The 17,645-nt window shown below is 39.0% G+C and overlaps 2 protein-coding genes across 2 annotated transcripts in view; both read left to right on the top strand.

The window, feature by feature from the left end:
• The window catches only part of LOC135464604 (alsin-like), a 72,692-nt gene extending 70,232 nt beyond the window's left edge, over window positions 1-2,460 (top strand). Inside the window, 1 exon segment of the mRNA XM_064742048.1 lies at window positions 213-2,460. Within this exon segment, the coding sequence (XP_064598118.1) occupies window positions 213-257 (45 nt within the window). The 3' untranslated portion in view covers window positions 258-2,460.
• Window positions 2,461-10,019: 7,559 nt separating this feature from the next.
• Window positions 10,020-17,406, top strand: LOC135464789 (C-type lectin domain family 4 member M-like). Its single transcript, XM_064742335.1, has 4 exons — window positions 10,020-10,457; window positions 13,338-13,370; window positions 14,141-14,323; window positions 15,809-17,406. Exons 1-4 carry the CDS (start codon window positions 10,067-10,069, stop codon window positions 16,039-16,041), a joined length of 840 nt encoding a protein of 279 aa, XP_064598405.1. The 5' UTR covers window positions 10,020-10,066; the 3' UTR covers window positions 16,042-17,406.
• The last annotated feature ends 239 nt before the right edge of the window (window positions 17,407-17,645 follow it).

Genomic DNA, 17,645 nt, shown 5'->3' with positions numbered 1-17,645 from the left:
CAAATGCTGGCCTGCCCAGTGTTAATATATGATATGACATTCAGTGCTTAGCATAAGTGGACAGCCGAATGCTGGACTGCCCGGTGTTAGTATATAATGTGACATTCAGTGCTTAGCATAAGTGGATAGCCAAATGCTGGACAGCCGGGTGTTAGTATATGATGTGACATTAAGCGCTTGATTTATTTTAATGTAATGTTTTTGTTTTTCAGGCTTGTTACTTTCAGATTCAGAATGAAAAGTTGCCAATCCAGTAACTTGTGAGAGAGGGGAAAAAGTGATGAGGAAAACTTATTTTGTGAATGGACTGGATATTATCATTGGGATGTGGAGAAAGACAGATCTGTTGAGATCTGCTACAACGGGTTCTTGAACTTCTTGTATAGCTGTACATTTGTAAACCTTATAAAGGCTTTGCTGGATGATTTCTGAAATATAAAATCTTGTAAAGAAAGCTATAGATAAATACAATTGACTGGATTATGTTTTAGGTTTTTCTAAGTAATATGTACATGTATGCAAAATAGTAAAGACATCAGTGTATGTTTTCTTTTAGGCAGGAATGAAAATGATAGATAATGCTCCAGCAGAAACCATAACAGGATATTGTATGTTAGAATTTTTCATCTCAGGGTCTAAAGGAAATGTTTGGAATTGAATATAAAGAAGAAATTTATCAAAAATGTAATCATGAGCACATACAGAAGAACATGTGGAAATGTGCTCTTAAATATAATTTTTAACTTTTAAATGTGCTATAAATTTGACTACCATCTTGTGAAATTTTCCAGCTCCTGTCATATAATCTTTGTTCATTGTTCAACAGAGTTGTTACTTACCACCTTCACCATTTCTTCCACTTCAGTATCCATCTATAGTTTATATACCATCCTAATCTGAAAGTGATTGTAGTGCTATATATTCCTTAACCCACCTGCTGTGTATTTAAATCGCCAGTTTTAGTGAATCCTATCTTCATGTAAAGGACAATTCAACAATGAAAAGAAGTTGTCTTCTTTAGAAATACATTTACAATAGAAACTTTATCTAAAAATACCTTTTTTTTTTTACAAATTCTTGAATGAAATAAAATCTCCTTGAGTACTTGGAGTGGCTGTATAATCAATGTCTAATATTAAAAGTCAAATTTTCTGTGTTTAATTATCATGTATTTCTGGACAGAAAACTGATCTTATTTTCCGATTTGTGACTTTTAGTTAGAAGTCCAGAAGTGTAACTATGTGATCAGTGTAAACATGATCCAGATATATTTCCACTTTAATTAACTGAATAACTGGTAAACATTTGCCTTTAATTTTCTTGCCTTGGTGTAAGATGGCACCAAGTTTTTGTATTTATATATATGCATATATGATAGCGATGGTGATTATGGTAAAACCTTTCCTTGAGCAAAGTGCTATTTTCAGGTTGTTGTGTGCATCTTGAATTGACATCAGCAGCCCTGATTTTTCCATTAAGCTCGGTTCCACTGAGTAGTAAATTGTTGAGTTTCATGTCTTCAAAGGAAATGTACATAGTTATTGATTCACATGAGAGTTACGAATACGAATTTTAAGTTTTTGATTTGTATGTATTGTGAAGGTTTTGTACATAAATGTATAGGACTGATTGTTGTAACCAAGAAATCAATTAACAGATTATATAAAATTTACTGCTGTGTATGCTAGTATATACCACACATAATCACAATGAAACATATTTTTTTGTTTTATGAAGCATATCTTGTGGAAATGTCTTGTATTTTATGTAATACCAACCAGCCTTGAATTTTTCAGTGACTTGCCACTTGCCTACTACTATCCTGTCTCTAGCAGGCCACTAACCCTGTGCTATGGCACCATTAGCTCAGTACTGTCGTGTCACTAGCCCAATACTATGGAGCTATTAGCGATACAGGAGTGTCACTAGCCCAATACTATGGAGCTATTAGCGATACAGGCGTGTCACTAGCCCAATACTATGGAGCTATTAGCGATACAGGCGTGTCACTAGCCCAATACTATGGAGCTATTAGCGATACAGGCGTGTCACTAGCCCAATACTATGGAGCTATTAGCGATACAGGCGTGTCACTAGCCAAATAATATGGAGCTATTAGCGATACAGGCGTGTCAATAGCCCAATACTATGGAGCTATTAGCGATACAGGCATGTCACTGGCCCAATAATTTGGTGCCACTAGCCCAATGCGTTGACGCCACTAGCCCAATACTATGGAGCTATTAGCGATACAGGCGTGTCACTGGCCCAATAATTTGGCGCCACTAGCCCAATGCGTTGACGCCACTAGCCCAATACTATGGAGCTATTAGCGATACAGGCGTGTCACTAGCCCAATGCGTTGGCGCCACTAGCCCAATACTATGGAGCTATTTTATTGATACAGGCGTGTCACTAGCCCAATAATTTGGCGCCACTAGCCCAATGTGTTGATGCCACTAGCCCAATACTATGGAACTATTAGTGATACAGGCGTGTCACTAGCCCAATAATTTGGCGCCACTAGCCCAATACTATGGAGCTATTAGTGATACAGGCGTGTCACTAGCCCAATAATTTGGCGCCACTAGCCCAATACTATGGAGTTATTAGTGATACAGGCGTGTCACTAGCCCAATAATTTGGCGCCACTAGCCCAATACTATGGAGCTATTAGTGATACAGGCGTGTCACTAGCCCAATAATTTGGCGCCACTAGCCCAATACTATGGAGTTATTAGTGATACAGGCGTGTCACTAGCCCAATAATTTGGCGCCACTAGCCCAATACTATGGAGCTATTAGTGATACAGGCGTGTCACTAGCCCAATGCGTTGGCGCCACTAGCCCAATACTATGGAGCTATTAGCGATACAGGCGTGTCACTAGCCCAGTAATTTGCCGTCACTAGCCCAATGCGTTGGCGCCACTAGCCCAATACTATGGAGCTATTAGCGATACAGGCGTGTCACTAGCCCAATACTTGTGCTGCACTAGCCCTATACTTTGACGGCACTAGCCCAATACTTTGGCACTACTAGCCCAATACTTTGGCACCACTAGCCCAATACTTGTGCTGCACTAGCCCAATACTAGCCCACCACAAGCTCACCTCTCTGATATCTCACTATAAATACTCAACTTTGCTTTTCTATATCTGAATGCGAACTGCTCCAGCTTGCACTGCTGTACAGTAACAATGTATATGTATATTTTATTCCTACTGTTTTTTATTGGTTGATGGCCGTGCAATTTTATTAATTTAACATTTAAATCTAAGTTTAATCAATTCTTTTTTTAATGACTTATTTTGAGAATAGTTTAGAGGAGTTTAATACAAGGGAAATGTTTTGCTGCAGTTGTGTAGTGAAAGTTGGTCTGTGTAGTAACCATGTAGATATGTATAAACCATGATAAATCTGATTTTGTGATGTTTAACTTTTTGTAATACAATACTCACCAGGCTCTGCTGTAAGGTTCTGGGTGGCATGCTACTAGCTCACCACTAACACACCCCTAACAGGGGTTTGCTGCAGTTGTGTAGTGAAAGTTAGTCTGTGTAGTAACCATGTAGATATGTATAAACCATGATAAGTCTGATTTTGTGATGTTTAACTTTTTGTAATACAATACTGACCAGGCTCTGTAAGGTTCTGGGTGGCGTGCTACTAGCTCACCACTTACACATCCCTAACAGGCCTCTACCATTCCAATGTCATGACTACCAGTACCATAAAACTGCATGGTCTCCAACTGCTGATAGTCTTGGGTTACACTATTGGTAAAAAAAAGCCACTTGTATCCATGTACATTGTGTGACAGGTAAAGCCTTGCAAAGTCCAGGTTAAACCTTCTCATCTTGCCAACTTTATTGCATTCATGACAACCGTCCTGGCCTAAAGTTGTGGCTATACTAGCAAGAGATTCATGTCTACAGGTCTCAATGACCTTTTAGCTTTGTAGCAAGAGCTCAAGAGAAGTCTTACAGGTGGCTTGCTTTGTGTATAAATTACCTGTACCTGCAAAATATACATGGACTGATGATTTTCTTAGGGCTCAAATAATTGCTGTTATGAATATAGGAAATTATTTTTTTTTACTTAACACATTATTCTTTCACTTATCATCCCAAGCTGCTAACGGCTGTTTCCTTCAGAAATAGTAAGAAACGCTGAAAGAGATATGTTCATTGTAAGACAAGTGGTTTCATGTTTTAAGAGAGAAAAAATGGTTTAATGAGAAGGTTCAAGACTAGAGGTTTTTTTGGGGTTTTTTTTCGTTTATTAATACAGGAAATGTATTTGATGTATCAGCAAGCATATCAAGTATGGAATCTCAGGATTTGTTTATGCCTGATTTTGCTGTACATTATCCTTTGAGATTAGCTGGAATTTCATAGGACTTTCTCATCTTTGTCTTATTCCTTAAAGAGCTTTGTCACTTATAATTGTAAAGAAAAATTCTTTTTGATGAATACTGTTAGTAACTTATGACCATTCATATCATCGAATGTTTGTCTGAAAATAGCAGTTATCACTATGTGGCTGTATTTTCAAAATATCAAATGTTATTTTTTCAGATTTCGACCGGAGTAAGTTGAACATGGCTTTTGTGGAATGTGGAAGAAAATTCACATGGCTGTAGCATAAAGCAAAACATATCCATTTATGTTCGAAAGCTGGAAAGCTAAATTATATACCATGTCACAAAAAGTACCGCTATACTGTCAAAGAGTTTCAAGTAGAATTAAATGAAGGTTGTTTGCATGGTCGTTGCTTCATTGAAGATCACCATATCTGTACGTCATGTGCACGGGTAAGTTCGTAAGTAATTTGCCAAAGGTCAGTGGCTTTCCTCAGGAACTCCAGTTTCCTCCTCTCATAATACTGACTGCCATAGCATGAGTGAGAAATTCTTGAATTTATGGCATTAAACAATAAATCAGTAAATAAAAGTTACAAAATGCACCTCACAATTACAAGGAATAAAACACCAGTAACAACAAGATTGCTATCCTCTCACAGAGTTGCTTACCACAGCTAATATCAAGTGCAGTTTTAAACTGGTGTGTGTGGTGTGAATTTATATTCTGACCTTTCATATCCTTTCCTTTAAATTTGAACTCTTGTGTTTGTATGTATGTATATACATATATACATATATATATATATATATATATATATATATATATATATATATATATATATATATATTTTAGGATAGTTTCCTCCTTCCATAGTGCTGGCCGCCGTTGTATAAGTGAAATATTCTTGAGTACGGCGTAAAACACTAATCAAATAAATAAATAAATGTAAGGATAATAGTAGGCTATAGGTATTTTGTGGTTTCAGGGTTTAAATTAGAATGATATTTAAGTGATGTCAGTTCCCAGAGTATTGATTTGACTCCATATCAAGTGAATTGTTACTGTTAGAACAAGAAAGAGCTGAATAAGAGTATATGTAACAACAACCAATATACTTATTGATGCTTACTGTAATAATACTGTCATTGATAATAAAAGTATGTTAATATTACAAAACCCCTGAAGCGTTTGAAAGTAGTTTTGTCTCATGTACGTCTTTGGATATGTGTCATTCATTATGTGTCCTTGGGTATGTAGTCCTTGAATATGTGGCCTTGTGTATGTACTCCTTGAATATGTTTCCTTGGGTATGTAGTCCTTGAATAGTTAGCCATAGGTATGTAGTCCTGGATCATGTGTACTTGGATACGTAGTCCTTGAATATGTGGTCTCTGGGTATGTAGTTCTTGAATATGTAGTCCTTGAATATTTAGCCTTAGGTATGTAGTCCTGGATCATGTGTTCTTGGATATGTAGTCCTTGAATATGTGGTCTCTGGGTATGTAGTTCTTGAATATGTAGTCCTTGAATATTTAGCCTTAGGTATGTAGCCCTGGATCATGTGTACTTGGATATGTAGTCCTTGAATACGTGGTCTTGGGTATGTAGTCCTTGAATATGTGGCCTTGGGTATGGAGTCTTTGAATATGTGGCCTTGGGTATGTAGCTCAAGATTATGTGGCCTTAGGTATGTAGTCCTTGATTATGTGTCCGTGGATATGTAGTCCTTGAATATCTGGCGTTGGGTATGTACTCCTTGAATATTTGGATATATATCCGTGGGTATGAAGTCCCTGAATATGTGGCCTTAAATATGTAGTCCTTGAATATTTAGCCTTAGGTATGTAGTCCTGTATCATGTGTACTTGGATATGTAGTCCTTGAATATGTGGTCTTGGGTATGTAGCTCTTGAATATGTGGTCTTTGGTATGTAGTCCTTGATTATGTGGCATTGGGTATGTAGTCCTTGATTATGTGGCCTTGGGTATGTAGCTCAAGATTATGTGGCCTTGGGTATGTAGTCCTTGGTTATGTGTCGTTGGGTATATAGTCCTTGATTATGTGGCCCTGGATAGGTAGTCCTTGAATATGTGCCCTTGGGTATGGAGTCTGAATATGTGGCCTTGGGTATGTAGCTCAAGATTATGTGGCCTTGGGTATGTAGTCCTTGATTATGTGACATTGGGTATGTAGTCCTTGGTTATGTGTCGTTGGGTATATAGTCCTTGATTATGTGGCCCTGGATAGGTAGTCCTTGAATATGTGCCCTTAAATATGTAGTTCTTGATTATGTGGTCTTGGGTATGTAGTCCTTGATTATGTGGTCTTGGGTATGTAGTTCTTGAATATGTAGTCCATGAGTATTTAGCCTTAGGTATGTTGTCCTGGATCATGTGTCCTTGGATACGTAGTCCTTGAATATGTGGTCTTGGGTATGTAGTTATTCAATATGTGGCCTTGAGTACGTAGTCCTTGATTATGTGGCCCTAGATAGGTAGTCCTTGAATATGTGCCCTTAAATATGTAGTTCCTGATTATGTGGTCTTGGGTATGTAGTCCTTAAATATGTGGCCTTGGGTATGTAGTTCTTGAATATGTAGTGCTCGAGTATTTAGCCTTAGGTATGTAGTCCTGGATCATGTGTCCCTGGATCTGTAGTCCTTGATTATGTGGCCCTGGATAGGTAGTCCTTGAATATGTGCCCTTAAATATGTAGTCCTTGATTGTGTGGTCTTGGGTATGTACTTCTTGAATATGTAGTCCTTGAGTATTTAGCCTTAGGGATGTAGTCCTGGATGTGTGTCCTTGGATATGTAGTCCTTGAATATGTGGTCTTGGGTATGTAGCTCTTGAATATGTGGCCTTGGGTATGTAGTCCTTGATTATGTGGCCTTGGGTAAGTAGTCCTTGGTTATGTGTCGTTGGGTATATAGTCCTTGATTATGTGGCCCTGGATATGTAGTCCTTGAATATGTGCCCTTAAATATGTAGTCCTTGATTATGTGGCCTTGGGTATGTAGTCCTTGAATATGTGTCTTTGACGTATGTAGCCCTTGAGTATGGGGCCTTGGGTATGTAGTCCTTGGTTATGTGTCTTTGGGTATGTAGTCCTTGGTTTTGGGTCTTTTGATATGTAGTCCTTGAATATGTGGCCTTGGGTATGTAGTCCTTGAATATGTGGCCTTATATCTGTAGTCCTGGAATATGTGGCCTATGTTAGTAGTCCTTGATTTTGTGGCCTTTGTTAGTAGTCCTTGATTTTGTGGCCTTGGGTATGTAGTGCTTGGCTATGTTATGTGTCGTTGGGTATATAGTCCTTGATTATGTGACCCTGGATAGGTAGTCCTTGAATATGTGCCCTTAAATATGTAGTCCGTGAATATGTGGTCTTGGGTATGTAGTCCTTTATGATGTGGTCTTGGGTATGTAGTTTTTGAATATGTAGTCCATGAGTATTTAGCCTTAGGTATGTAGTCCTGGATCATGTGTCCTTGGATATGTAGTTTTGAATATGTGGTCTTGGATATGTAGTCCATGGGTATGGAGTCTGAATATGTAGCCTTGGGTATGTAGCTCAAGATTATGTGGCCTTGGGTATGTAGTCCTTGGTTATGTGTCGTTGGGTATATAGTCCTTGATTATGTGGCCCTGGATAGGTAGCCCTTGAATATGTGCCCTTAAATATGTAGTCCTTAATTATGTGGCCTTGGGTATGTAGTCCTTGAGTATGTGGCCTTGGGTATGTAGTCCTTGAATATGTGGCCTTGGGTATGTAGTCCTTAAATATGTGTCGTTGGGTATGTAGGCCTTGATTATGTGACCCATGTTATGTAGTCCTTGATTTTGTGGCCTTGGGTATGTAGTCTTGGCTATGTGTCCCTGGATATGTAGTCTTTGATTATGTGGACTTGGGTATGTAGTCCTTGATTATGTGGCCTTGGGTATGTTGTCCTTGATTATGTGGCCCTAGATAGGTAGTCCTTGAATATGTGCCCTTAAATATGTAGTCCTTGATGATGTGGACTTTGGGTATGTAGTCCTTGACTGAAGCCTTTGTATGTCTTTGGCCTTCATCCTAAAAATCTGTCTTTAAAACCAATATTACTGACAATGATGCTCTATTTCAATTCTTAGAAATAAGTCCGCTTAAGATTTTATTCCCTAAAAATTTGCCCCAAACAATCATTCTTTGCGTTTGACTTTAATTGCGTCAGGAATATTCGTAATTTAATCCCTTAATCGTTCTTCTGACAGTGACCTAACAATTGACTCTATACACGAAGAACTATATTACACGACCAGCCTTTGGCAAGATATCGTCGTCATATGACTGGAAAATTGTTAAGTACGACGTTAAACCCTAAGCACTCACTCACTCACTTTGGCAAGATATTGACGAACTTTTCCACGTTTGACAGCTCATTATCACCAAGGCACCACAAGCTGTGCGAGTACGGGAGTCTAAAAATTAATAAATTGCGTATTTATGTACGCCTTCTGTCTGTGTTTGTATCTATGGATAAAGAAAATGCGAAGTAGGCGAAGACACCGAGATTCAGAAACTGCCTAATCGTAGAGAGTGAGGATCTATGAAAGGAAACCATGAACTTTCAAATCTGCCGTACTTTCATCAATTGCCTGGGAAATTAATTTTCTCTGAAAAGCAAACAGAAGTGAAGTGGTAGAAAGCCCAGCAAAAACAGAGACGTTTTAACGAAATTCTCTCCGTCATTTTTATGTTTGCATCCACCTATACGTGTGGCGTCATTGACGCCATACATGATGAATATGACACACATTACAATGCAAACTTTTGACCATTCAAGCCTATCATAATTCAGTCAAAAAGATCTATTTTGATATAAGGTTTGAATTTGTCTTTCTACTCATGCATAGTTCCCTTTCTTTCCTTTTAAAGTAATACAGAGATCAGCATTCGTCCAGTGGTAAGAGAAATTTGCAGTAGAAAAATTTGCATATTGAAATTTATGCGAAGTATTACACTTTAACCTGATTTTGTCAAATGCTATTCTGTGTTCAGTATCTAGAGTAAATCTTTGAACCGATTGTTTCGTGTATCTGAACCCGTTACAATTGTCATTCCCATTTTATACGTATAGTGGTGTAGAAAAGGTCGCCCTCATTTTTTCTACATTATCCGGGCCGTCTAACTCATGCACCAATTGCCGGTAAGCACGTATAAAGTTTGGTGTACTAATTCTGTGTGTGCTGTATTCAAAAAACCGACCCAGTTAGCTTTATTGTTCATTTTCAAAAGATTTGTAATTCAACAGCTCTTGCTGCGGATCAACACACCATGTCCACGTTGTCGCTTCTGGGGACACACCCCGTTGCCACTCTCCAAAGCGGAGCAAACTATCTCTGTTAACATCCTCTCGTGACCCTTATAATTGTTGTCTCAAACGCGCACGTTTGACATTCACCTGAACGGATTGAATCAACAGTGGCTGTATTTCATTAAAATACCTGTGGGAAATTAAAGCTTCCTAAGTGTTTGTCGTTTCGGCAGGAAATTATTTTTAGTGTTCGCACAGTATCATGGGCGGCTTGAGTCGGCTGAGTTTATTTTTTATGGTGGTGTGCACGCGTGGGAGTTTGTGGATAGGTAGGTACTAAAACCGACAGGTATGCCAGTGAAATCGCAGAGGGATTCTGGAGCAGCGGAAATTAAACCCAAAATGAACTGGGGATCCACTCTAATTTCGTCGTTCGGGGTAATGTGCATTTGTAGTTTAGGGATATGGATTTTGAACAACTTTTTGATGGAAGAAATTACGGGCTTGCGATCCGAACTGGACCGGCTCTCGTCCAAACTACGAGAGTCAGAAGAGAAATTGAACTCGATAACATCGCAGCAGAGTAAACTTGAAAAAACCTTAAATTCTCTCAACTCGGCCGAAAAGGAGATCGGCAAACTCCGTGAGGGAGTGGCCAGTTTGGCCGAAGATGTCGGAAAGTTTCATTCGATGATGATCGCCATAGAACCAGTCAGCGGCCAAGTGAAAACGATGGATGAGAAACTGGCTGGACTTTCGTCAGCTTTTCAGTTCCTTGGACCAAGGCTCACAGGTAATGGTGTTCTGATTGATTAATAAATTGAATAAACAGTTAGATGATTGATTTCGTTGCATGTTTTACTGACACGCCGATTCATTTATTAAGTCTATGATTTTCATCAATAGTATAGATTCACTTCTTCACTGATTTCTCAACACTAACTATCATGCTATCAGTAATTGATTGATTCAATCAATGATTGATTGATTAGGCGCAATAAAGTGATCTGTTAAAAGTTATCATCACAGCCTCCATGTACTGCTAATATTTAGGTTCCCCCCCCCCCCCCCCCCACCACCACTTCCATTTCCCTTCCAACTGAGACCCGCCATACAGACTTATAACCTCGTTTTGGACTTGACTTAATCTGTCTAGTCTGCAGATTTCACTCTGTAATTGTCTGTTCACCTGTATATGTAATAGGAGAGCTGCAGTACATTACATTTCCCTCATTACATTTCATTTCGCTTATTACATTTTATCTGGTATTTTACTCCTTAAACTGTGCCTAAAGAAGACCGATGTGCTCAGTTTATTCATTGATCATGGAATGCAAGCGCTTTCATATTAATGACTCGTTACTTTGAAATTTTAACATAACCAGGTTCGGAATACTGAAATGCATTTAACCCCTGTATGTAATCACACTGTTCCACTGTCAAAATGAACACAGGCTAGAATCGCACGTGATCACTGTGTGATTCAGTGATTCTTTCCAACTCTCTGCACGGGCATTGTAGGCTAAATTGTGTCATAACCGACTGAGGCCCCTTTCCAACTCTGCACGGGCATTATAGGCTAAATTGTGTCATAACCGACTGAGGCCCCTTTCCAACTCTGCACGGGCATTATAGGCTAAATTGTGTCATAACCGACTGAGGCCCCTTTCCAGCTCTCTGCACGGGCAATATAGGCTAAATTGTGTCATAACCGACTGAGGCCCCTTTTCAACTCTGCACGGGCAATACAGGCTTAATTGTGTCATAACCGACTGAGGCCCCTTTCCAACTCTCTGCACGGGCATTATAGGTTAAAATGTGTCATAACCGACTGAGGCCCCTTTTCAACTCTGCACGCGCAATATAGGCTAAATTGTGTCATAACCGACTGAGGCCCCTTTCCAACTCTCTGCACGGGCATTATAGGCTAAATTGTGTCATAACCGACTGTGGTCCCTTTCCAACTCTGCACGGGCATTATAGGCTAAATTGTGTCATAACCGACTGTGGCCCCTTTCCAACTCTGCACGGGCATTATAGGCTAAATTGTGTCATAACCGACTGAGGCCCCTTTCCAACTCTGCACGGGCATTATAGGCTAAATTGTGTCATAACCGACTGAGGCCCCTTTCCAACTCTGCACGGGCAATATAGGCTAAATTGTGTCATGACCGACTGAGGCCCCTTTCCAACTCTGCACGGACATTATAAGCTAAATTGTGTCATGACCGGCTGAGGCCCCTTTCCAACTCTGCACGGGCATTGTAAGCTAAATTGTGTCATGACCGACTGTGGCCCCTTTCCAACTCTGCACGGGCATTATAAGCTAAATTGTGTCATAACCGACTGTGGCCGCTTTCCCGCTATGTTAAAGTGAAATTCTTTTTGTTACCATGGCAACTCCATTACAAAGAAATAAATTAAAATCGAATCCACCAAACTGTAGAAATCGAACTAAAACAAGAATAAACTTGCTCTAAACATGGGTTAGTCTCATTTATTAGTGTATAAATAAATTTTTTAACTTTTTATTTACGGTATGTTTTTTATTTTAATTACTATCGATCTCTTACACTTGACTTGGCAATGACTCACGGTAAAATGGTTTCATGCTTGACCTGGTAATGACTCACGGTAAAATGCGTTACCACTTGTCAGCTATCACACTGCAGTCGCTCCTCTGGTTATGTGTTACCACTTGTCAACTATCACACTGCAGTCGGTCTTTTGGTTTGTGTTACCACTTGTCACCTATCACACAGACGTTCCTCTGGTTATGTGTTACCACTTGTCAACTGTCACACTGCAGTCGCTCCTCTGGTTATGTGTTATCACTTGTCAACTGTCACACTGTAGTGGCTTCTCTGGTTATGTGTTACCACTTGTCAACTATCACACTGCAGTCCCTCCTCTGGTTATGTGTTACCACTTGTCAACTATCACACGGCAGTCGCTCCTCTGGTTATGTGTTACCACTTGTCAACTATCACACGGCAGTCGCTCCTCTGGTTATGTGTTACCACTTGTCAACTGTCACACTGTAGTCGCTTCTCTGGTTGTGTGTTATACCACTTGTCAACTATCACACTGCAGTCGCTCCTCTGGTTTTACTTGCCATATGCTACAACTCTATAGTCTTTCAGTACTAGTACTCTGTGGAGGTATTACCCCCGTATCTATAATCAAGTCTGTGGTAAGAACAAATATATGTTACATTTATTTTTTTAGACTTATAGAATCATATCTCGATTTTCAAAACCACTAGAGACAACATGATTTTTAATCCAGTTTATTTTACTTTTCTACCCGAAACCTGCGGATGATCGTGGGTTTCCCCTGGGCTCTGCCCGGTTTCCTCCCACCATAATGACCGCCGTCGAATAAGTGAAATATTCTTGAGTACGGCGTAAAACACCAATCAAATAAATAAATGGAATTCATATTGTTCTTCGTCGGTACCTATTAAAGCGGGGTGTGTAGTGTAGTGACAGTTGTTTATAATTCTGACTGATTCGTGTTTGATGTGGATTCATGGAGGAAAGTTCGAATGGGGCTGCAATTATATGGTGTTACTGTTTTTGATAGTTTTGATATATTCCCTTACAAATTCCTTTCACAAAGCATATGCAGATTCAGCTATTGGTTTAACATTTTTTTGTCTTATTTATTTCAGACATGGACCAAAGTATGGAGAATTTAGAAAAATGTAAGTAACAAGATGTCTGGTGGTTGTAAAATTTAGTTTGGCACAGGTCATCTGCAGTATGAAATTGGTTTCCAGTTTGACATTTCTAGTGCGAGATTTCTAGAGAAAGTTGAAGTGACATTTCTAGAGAAGGCTGTAGTGACATTTGTACAGAAGGTTAAAGTTACATTTCTAGAGAAGATTGAAGTGACATTTCTAGAGAAGGTTGAAGTGACATTTCTAGAGAAGGTTGAAGTGACATTTCTCGAGAAGATTGAAGTGACATTTCTCGAGGAGGTTGAAGTGACATTTCTAGAGAAGGTTGAAGTGACATTTCTAGAGAAGATTGAAGTGACATTTCTAGAGAAGATTGAAGTGACATTTCTAGAGAAGGTTGACGTTACATTTCTAGAGAAGGTTGAAGTGACATTTCTAGAGAAGGTTGAAGTGACATTTCTAGAGAAGGTTTAAGTGACATTTCTAGAGAAGATTGAAGTGACATTTCTAGAGAACATCAGAATGAATCTTGCAGTGAACGCTAGTGTAGCATTTGTAAGGAAGGTTGGTGTAAGACAGTATGCAAAGTACGAAAATGAGAGGGGATTGATGCAAAAAGAAGCAATTTTCAATGCTATTGGAAAAACGCAAGGAATACTCTGGGTGAATGAATAAAACAGTGTTCATAACGTGTACTCTGCTAGTACGTAAATTGTCGACAGCCAGAAGTGTTTTATCAGTTTGTCTTTTTCTTTAAATCTATCGCATGACTAATTAAGAAATACCTTTCCCAGGTTTCCATTGCCCCTGTGATTTTGATCGCATCGTGGATTCGTGCTACTTCATCCAAAGAAATAAACTGTTGGTGGACTTCGAGGAGGCATCTAAAATTTGCCAGTCGAAGAATGCCTCTCTGGTGACGATAAACTCTAATGGAGAATTCAACGCCATTCGAGATTTTCTCATACAAATATTCAGTACGTATAAATAACTAATACTCTCAAACAGAATGCTTATTGAATTTAGGATATGATAGAATGTATTGTTATTGCAACAAATTATTTCGTTAAATATCCTCTTAATTCAACACAGACTTACAGTATATAGTCTTGAATATGACCCATTATTATGTTATATTAACAGAAATACATTTTATCATCACTAGGACAAGAGACTTTCTGTTAAAATTAACTGATTAACTGACTTTTGAGTACGTAATGATTTATACTAGCATTCCCTCGACTGACTCAAGGCCCGCACACTTACTCAGAGCACTTCGAAAACTATAGCAAAGGGCACGAGTTGTGCATTTTCTGTTCTGAACGAATCGAGGTATTACTCGTAAAAAAAGCACATCTAAAAATAAAATACACACAACCAATCTGCGTACCACACAAGCAATCTGCATACCACACAAGCAATCTGCATGCCACACAAACAGTTTGCATACCACACAACCAATCTGCACACCACACAACCAATCTGCATACCACACACGCAATCTGCATGCCACACAGTCTGCATACCACACAACCAATCTGCGTACCACACAAGCAGTCTGCATGCCACACAAGCAATCTGCATACCTCACACGCAATCTGCAAGCCACACACACAGTCTGCATACCACACAACCAATCTGCGTACCACATAAAGTCTGCATACCACACAACCAATCTGCATACCACATAAACAGTCTGCATACCACATAACCAATCTGCATACCACATAACCAATGGGTTACCAGTACAGTGACCCAAGTAGTCGACATATGACTGAAGCATTGTGAAACACGATTTATTTACTTGATTTGAGCGGTACTTTACGCCGTACTCAGGAATATCTTGTTAAGTCCGAGGTAATCCCATAAGCATCCATCCATCCATCCATCCATCCATCCATACACACGTACATACAATGATTCAGGAGCCTTTCACCATCTCGATCGCTGTGAATTTAGGTCCAGCCCATCCTGGTTTCCTGGATGGTCTAGAGTTTCCCCCAGGCTCTGCTCGGCTTCCTCCCCTCATAATGGTGCATGACCTTCGTCGTATAAGCGAAATATTTTTGAGTACGGCGTGAAATTCCATTCAAATAAATAAATAAATAAATATATAAACATAAACAACCAAACATTCAATCAAGTAAGATGCTATCGCTGGCTGAGATCGTTAAAGTGCTGGTTCGCCGTAACTATATAGTGCTTTCAATTAGGGGAGTAGCTTGCATGTTCGAATCCAGCTCTCAGCTGCGGAGTTAAAGTCAAAAGGTTTGTGAGTTATCCGACAAAGATCGGTGGTTTTAGATCAACTCCCCAACTATAAACTTGCACCGAAATCATGTAAAAGTGAAATATTCTTGGGCTTGGCGTCAAACTAACTAATCAATTAATCAATCAACCATTCAACCATTTAATCAATCAATGAACTAGTCAGATTATCAACCAGCCGTTTCTGTCCTCAGATTCCCAGTTGTACAGCACGGATCACGGTTGGCTGACCGGAGCGCGTCGCGTAAACGGGGTTCTCACGTGGACAGCTACCAAGATGCCGCTAGATGCCTCCGCCATCGTCTGGGGTGCCAACGAGCCTAGCAACGAGGAGTGTGTGACGTTCTTCCCTACGCTTGGTCGCAATATGAACCTAGCTGATATAAGCTGCGAGAAAATGCAAAGACAATTCATTTGTGAACTTTAAGATGAGGTTCATGTAATTAGTATGAAGTGCCATTTTTTGTTTAAAATTTGTAGGGTAATCATTTTTTTTAATTGAGGCGGGCGGCTTTGTCTTTTGAAGTGAAGGCATTAGTGAATGAGGCTGTGTTGCAACTCATAAGTAGAAATTTCCCATCTCTAGTTGTCATTTTTAGACGAATATAAGATAAAGTAGGTTATGTTACTTGATTTTAATTTATTAACATAATGATATGAAAGCTTTTATTAATCATGGATGACCTGTTAATTGCTCACGTCCTCCAAACATAATGGTATTATAAACTTACTGCGCATGCTCCGTTCTTTTTTTCAATCACGCATTGTATCGCTGCCACTTGTGGACAATTGCGTACAAATCACGTAGTGTCCAGCGACACAATGACCTCCTCTCGGCGGTATTACGGTTCATATAACTACGTTTAAGTTCACGCCATAACAAACGCCATAAGAACTGCTCATTGGATGTCATAGATGTGTTTGGCTGACATGTTTAATGGGTGTATTGAACGAGTTTTTTTCCTTGAGTCAACCGAGTCGGTTATGACCGTTGCACAACCTAAGTTCGTTGGACAGCAATTGTTTTCCAGTATGATGCATGTACACATCTGTTCGTCACTTGTGGAAAAGCTCGTCATCAACTTGCCAAAAGTCGGTGTTTTTTTTATACCGGCATTCTGGTTTCCTCCAAACCGTAAAACCAACTGTCATAGTATAAGAGAAAACTTCTTGAGCACCGGTATGGCGTTAAACAACACTCAAATGAATATATAAATTAAAACTGTTGAGTATTTATCAGGAGCAAGACAAAATAAATTTGCGTACGATATTGTAAAAAGTGCTGTTAGATACATGGTGACTCAGTGATTGGATACTGTTAGTTACATGGTGACTCAGTGATAGGATACTATTAGTTGCATGGTGACTCAGTAATAGGATACTGTTATATCTTTCTGGGCAGTACAACACGGATAAGGACCATTCATAACTGTGAATTCGCGGGTATACCGTGTCTACATGATCATTCTGTTGATGTTGTTGAAGGAGCATTAAGGCGGTAAAGTGCAAGGGCAAGGTCATGTATTATGTGTAAAACTGAACTAAGAGATCTCGTGACTGATTTTGTGAGCTTGGGAGAAAAACAATATCAGTTATGCAAAAATAATTTTTCAGAGCCAGGAGAGTTTGTACCAAGAATTTGGATAGAGTATTGTAGATATGTAGTGGTAAATACAAGTTTACGCCGTGAAACGGTGTAAGACTTAAAAAAAAAGCAAAAAAACAATAATTTACATATATTTAATTATGTATACATAGTGAACAATAAAGGATATTTTTATTTTTATTTACATCCAAAGACAATTTGAAATAATAATGTGATTTTAGCTTATGTTTACTGAGACAGGTAATATTATTTATTATTTATTTATTTATTTGTTTCTTTATTTTTTCTTTGTGTTTTACGCCAAAGAACATTTCACCTATACGACGGCGGCCAGCATAATGATGGGAGGAAACTTGACAGAGTCCGGGAAAAAGCCTAATAATATGAAAAGTGAAGGATAAAAACTACAATATTTATATTAAATA

The sequence above is a fragment of the Liolophura sinensis genome, chromosome 4 (assembly GCF_032854445.1).
Source record: "Liolophura sinensis isolate JHLJ2023 chromosome 4, CUHK_Ljap_v2, whole genome shotgun sequence".
In the NCBI taxonomy this organism is placed as follows: Eukaryota; Metazoa; Mollusca; class Polyplacophora; order Chitonida; family Chitonidae; genus Liolophura; species Liolophura sinensis.
The sequence above is the reverse complement of the archived record's forward strand: the minus strand, read 5'-3'. Positions and strand labels throughout refer to the sequence as shown.

What these genes read in the sequence shown, in the direction of transcription:
- LOC135464789 (XM_064742335.1), top strand. Translation starts at nt 10,067, where the DNA reads ATGAACTGGGGATCCACTCTAATTTCGTCGTTCGGGGTAATGTGCATT. An exon ending in TATGGAGAATTTAGAAAAAT is followed by an intron (nt 13,371 to 14,140) that starts GTAAGTAACAAG and finishes TACCTTTCCCAG; the next exon opens with GTTTCCATTGCCCCTGTGAT. An exon ending in TTTTCTCATACAAATATTCA is followed by an intron (nt 14,324 to 15,808) that starts GTACGTATAAAT and finishes TTCTGTCCTCAG; the next exon opens with ATTCCCAGTTGTACAGCACG.